Source organism: Poromitra crassiceps (assembly GCF_964638095.1).
Source record: "Poromitra crassiceps genome assembly, chromosome: 17".
Lineage (NCBI taxonomy): Eukaryota > Metazoa > Chordata > Actinopteri > Beryciformes > Melamphaidae > Poromitra > Poromitra crassiceps.
Window position 1 is genome coordinate 28,240,408 of NC_139635.1, and position 5,578 is coordinate 28,245,985.

At 51.0% G+C, this 5,578-nt stretch overlaps 1 protein-coding gene across 1 annotated transcript in view; it reads right to left on the bottom strand.

The window, feature by feature from the left end:
- Nucleotides 1–4,284: 4,284 nt before the first annotated feature.
- The window catches only part of lig1 (ligase I, DNA, ATP-dependent), an 80,814-nt gene continuing 79,520 nt past the window's right edge, over nucleotides 4,285–5,578 (bottom strand). The window contains exon 29 of the mRNA XM_083653397.1: nucleotides 4,285–4,451. Coding sequence (XP_083509523.1) covers nucleotides 4,377–4,451 — 75 coding nt within the window. The 3' untranslated portion in view covers nucleotides 4,285–4,376. The remainder of the gene's footprint in view (nucleotides 4,452–5,578) is intronic.

Consider the following 5,578-nt stretch of genomic DNA (forward strand, 5'->3'; position numbering starts at 1 on the left):
ACACACAGAGAGGGTTCTGTGTCGTCCAGTCCTCGCCAGCTACTTCGGGGCCCAGCTGGGGTCTTGTCCACAGCCACTGGCTACTTCTCTCTGCTGTCTCTGATGCAGCCTTGATGGTTAAGCGCAGGTTCGGGCCTCTGATTCCAAGGTCTCTGAACAATCTGGTGGTAGATGTTGCCACAAAGCCTCTGCAGTCTGCACCCAACCTCCACAGGGTGAACTTGTTGTGCTTCAGCAGCTAGCTCTGCCTAGAGCGGAGCTGTTTTCGCTCATAAACCTCATCCTCCCAGGGTACAGTGAGCTCTATGATGAAGACTATGATGAAGAGCACCAAATCAGGCCTGAGGATGGTGGTGGCAATCTCTGGTGGAAATGTGAGTTGCCGGCCGATGTCAGCCAGCATCTTCCAATGGCGGGCCAACAAGTGTAGCTGGTCTCGCTCCAGCGCTATGGAGCTGCTCTTGTTGCTGCTCTTGGTGACCTTAGCCCCCTCACGGACAAAGGCAGTTGTTCGTAGGGGGTTGGATGATGCTGGGGGTAAGGAGTAGGTGGTGGCTCGCTTGTTCTCCAGGGTGGAGGCAAGACATTTTAGACCTGGTTGTGACACCATGTGCAACGTCCTTGGGTGAGGCTGGTTTTGCACCCTGTGAGGATGTGCTTGAGGGAGGCTGGGATGGAACACAGGGCACATGACAGCAGGAAGGAGCTTTATCACACTGCCCTCTCCCAACAAGAAGGAGCTCATCACACTTCCCTCTCCCAACCATGGATGTATTAAAAGAACTGGATAGGGGACGAGCCACGCCCACCCATGCATTCGGACGGAGGCTGCTCACTGGCGCATGAAGTCATCATGGAGGGGTTTTCTTCCTGGTTTTACTTCCTGATCATGCGGCCCAAGGCGAAGTGCGCATGTGTGCCATCCATGACGTCTCCCACCCCTCCCACCCATGGATGTATTAAAAGAAGAAAATACACCCGTATACGGCTTAGTGGCTTCTGAAGGAAAAAATTACCCCATAAAAAATGATTTGATAATTAAAAGTTGTTTTATACTTTGAGTGACATCCGGAAAAAATTCCCCTGGGTTTAACAGCTGCCGGGGTCCCCATGCAAGTGGATGAAAATGTTCCTTTCTGGGCTGCATGGCGTCACGTGACTTGCAATACAGAGCTTCGCCACCATGTTCAAATGGCTTCACAGCCCAGCGCTATTCCTGGGGGCTTGCTCCCAACAGGAAGGAGCTCATCACACTTCCCTCTCCCAACAGGAAGGAGCTTGCTTTTCATGCATGAGTGTCAAGAAACACCGATCCCCGCCCCCCCAAATCTGCCATATTGCACCAAACCTATAAACGTAACTAAAGTAGAAATCAATCGCTCTCTAGGGTGGAGACTGGAGATGATGCACCAGGGCGCAGCTATTTATGGAAATGTTTATATGACTACAGGATTACAGCAGTTCCTTAGACGACTGTTATTCCCTCGTCAGGGAATCACTATTACTGCCATTACTGTGCATCTCTCTCTCTCAACCCATCCGCTCGGCAGATGAACGCCCACCAAGAGCCAGGTCTACTCAAGGTTTTCTTCCCCGTTAAAGGGGGTCTTTTTCCTTGCTGCCGTACGCCAAGTGCTGCTCTGTCACATGACCTCGCAGTAAAGTAGCCGGAGCATGTGAGAATTGTTTCAATTGTTGGGTCTAAAATAAAGAGCCTGCTCTTCTACCTGCTCTATTTTGTAAAGCACCTTGAGATAACGCTTGTTGTAATTTGGCGCTACATAAATATAAAACATATTGGTTGATCACCTTCAATAAGTACTTTCATGCTTTGCATGCAACTCGGTCATTCTCTTGCCCCTTGACCTTTGTTGATGGTAAGTGAGAAAGCCACAGAGTGCCGCTATAGAGTGCTTTTTATGTGTAAAGCAACATATATATATAGAATAGTTTGCAATCAAACAGCTCTTTGCATTTGAGGAGGTTGTCTTGTCCGCTGTGCTACAAAAGCCAAGTTGTCAGTCTGCCTCTGCATCAATGTCAACACCTATCCTCCACATTCACTGCATTTAATGGATTCAGATTCAGCTACGGTTCATACAGACCAAAGCACAAACTCACAAACGTATCACACACACACACACACACACGTCTCAATCTCTCTGTCACAATCACACACACACATGCTCTCACATGGCATCATCACTATGCAGAAAACTTGCCCAATCCTCTTTGCTTGTTCATGTAATAACGGCCTGTCCTTGGCTCTCAGACAGACCCCTCCCCTCCCCTTCTCCCATAGTCTGATTGATTCAGGCTGGACTGTTAGTGGCTTTCCATCATCTAATGCAGCTGCGAGGGCTTGTCTTTTGTCCTGTTTGGGCAACTGTCAGCCCCATCATCTCTTTCTGCTTCTAATAACGTTCCAGGCAGCCACCATTCTCCTTGGCTTGCCCTCTTACTGTCACACATAGCACACACACACTCTGCTGCTCTGGAGCGCCCTCTTACTGCCACACATAGCACACGCACTCTGCTGCTCTGGAGCGCCCTCTTACTGCCACACATAGCACACGCACACTCTGCTGCTCTGGAGTGCCCTCTTACTGCCACACATAGCACACACACACTCTGCTGCTCTGGAGTGCCCTCTTACTGTCACACATAGCACACACACACTCTGCTGCTCTGGAGCGCCCTCTTACTGCCACACATAGCACACGCACTCTGCTGCTCTGGAGCGCCCTCTTACTGCCACACATAGCACACGCACTCTGCTGCTCTGGAGCGCCCTCTTACTGCCACACATAGCACACGCACACTCTGCTGCTCTGGAGTGCCCTCTTACTGCCACACATAGCACACACACTCTGCTGCTCTGGAGCGCCCTCTTACTGCCACACATAGCACACGCACTCTGCTGCTCTGGAGCGCCCTCTTACTGCCACACATAGCACACGCACACTCTGCTGCTCTGGAGTGCCCTCTTACTGCCACACATAGCACACACACTCTGCTGCTCTGGAGCGCCCTCTTACTGCCACACATAGCACACACACTCTGCTGCTCTGGAGCGCCCTCTTACTGCCACACATAGCACACACACTCTGCTGCTCTGGAGCGCCCTCTTACTGCAACACATAGCACACGCACACTCTGCTGCTCTGGAGCGCCCTCTTACTGCCACACATAGCACACACACTCTGCTGCTCTGGAGCGCCCTCTTACTGTCACACATAGCACACACACTCTGCTGCTCTGGAGCGCCCTCTTACTGTCACACATAGCACACACACTCTGCTGCTCTGGAGCGCCCTCTAACTGCCACACATAGCACACACACTCTGCTGCTCTGGAGCGCCCTCTTACTGTCACACATAGCACACACACACTCTGCTGCTCTGGAGTGCCCTCTTACTGCCACACATAGCACACACACTCTGCTGCTCTGGAGTGCCCTCTTACTGCCACACATAGCACACACACACTCTGCTGCTCTGGAGTGCCCTCTTACTGCCACACATAGCACACACACTCTGCTGCTCTGGAGTGCCCTCTTACTGCCACACATAGCACACACACACTCTGCTGCTCTGGAGTGCCCTCTTACTGCCACACATAGCACACACACTCTGCTGCTCTGGAGTGCCCTCTTACTGCCACACATAGCACACACACACTCTGCTGCTCTGGAGTGCCCTCTTACTGCCACACATAGCACACACACACTCTGCTGCTCTGGAGTGCCCTCTTACTGCCACACATAGCACACACACACTCTGCTGCTCTGGAGTGCCCTCTTACTGCCACACATAGCACACACACACTCTGCTGCTCTGGAGTGCCCTCTTACTGCCACACATAGCACACACACACTCTGCTGCTCTGGAGCGCCCTCTTACTGTCACACACTCTGCTGCTCTGGAGTGCCCTCTTACTGTCACACACTCTGCTGCTCAGGAGCGCCCTCTTACTGCCACACATGGCGCACGCACTCTGCTGCGCTGGAGCATGGCGCTTCACCAGAAATCAGGCCAGTTGGAAGTATTGGTATGCTGCCCATACATGTATTTGCCTGAGTGGTTTTGCACAGCACATTTTTGATAAAGATCTATTACCAACAGGTAACTGCAAAGTTGATTTGACATTTTGGGATTTATGCACTGTGTGGTGTGAGAGGTTTATGCATTTTTTCGCTCTGAAAGGTAAATCATAGTCAATAATACAGCAGCTTCAAATCAATAACACAAAAGGACAGGATATCATCAAATTGCCAGAGCCTTTATTTTCATTCAACATTACAAAAACAAATAACCTATTTACAATTGTACTGAAATCGCCATTCGTCATGATTTTCTGCCGATTACTACAGATGCTCAGTAGTAGTCCTCCAGGTCAGCTTTGTCTCCCTGATTCTGAATAATCTGCTGCTTCTTGTACAAATCAGCAATCTGGAGGAAAGAGAGGAGACAGACAGAAGGAGGGTGAGAGGGAGAGATGGAGCGAGAGAGAGAGAGTTCAGATGACAGCATGCACGAAAGAGAGAGAGAGATAAAGGGAGGGGGGGGGGGCAGAGAAGATCATGAAGTCAGGTCAGCAAAACGAGGGGGACATGCTAAAAATAACAGTTTGATTATTCATATCACAGACTTTGAAGCTGGTGAGTCCCAGACGCCGACTGGGAGAGGAGGAGGGTTTGCGTTCACTCGAGCTCATCACGATACATGTGTGAGTGTGTGTCTGCATAATGCGTCAACAGCTGGCCCACCCAGAACCAGCACATAGCCATGCAGCGGGGCGGCGCAGTGAGGAGGGCAGTGGAGTCCAGCCATGAGCAGCGCGGGCCTGCGGGCTTCCCTTCCAAACCAGCACAGCGGGCGACTCCACTGATCAGCATATGTTCCCACAGAGAGGAGGAGCTCATCAGTGGAGTTGGCCTGCTGACGGTGGAGTGACGGGCTGGCGAGACTCTGTGGGCCCCGCACGCCTCATGGCTGGACCGCAGCGGAGGAGAGACGCCACCCTTCAATCAGAAGACAAGTGAGAAGGATTTCCCTGCAGGGATCCATGAATGATCAGATCGTTATTATTCCTGCGACTGCACAGATCTCAGTTATCCTCTGCCTTGTGCTGTTCAGCTGCAAACTGCCTGCCTCAAAAGTCTGGACACACCTGATTCAATGAACTTGATCCTAAAGGCTTATGCTTATATGCTAGACATTTGTTTCTTAGACAAAAATAAATAGTGAAGTTGATGCATTTCCCCCCCAAAGCCTTTGCAAGGCAAAGGGCGGCTACTTTAAATAATCTATTTTTTTAATTTATTTTTTGGTATTTGGTAGCACTGCAGCAGCTTCTATAAGTGACATGTGTGTCTGTCCGTTCTAGCACGGGATGTCAGTTTGAGCATGGGATGTAGCCTAAGCCCCTCCCCCCAGCTTCACAAGCCGATGTACAGCATGAGATGTCTGTAGCCTAAGCCCCTCCCCCCAGCTTCACAAGCCGATGTACATCATGAGATGTCTGTAGCCTAAGCCCCTCCCCCCGGCTTCACAAGCCGATGTACAGCATGAGATGT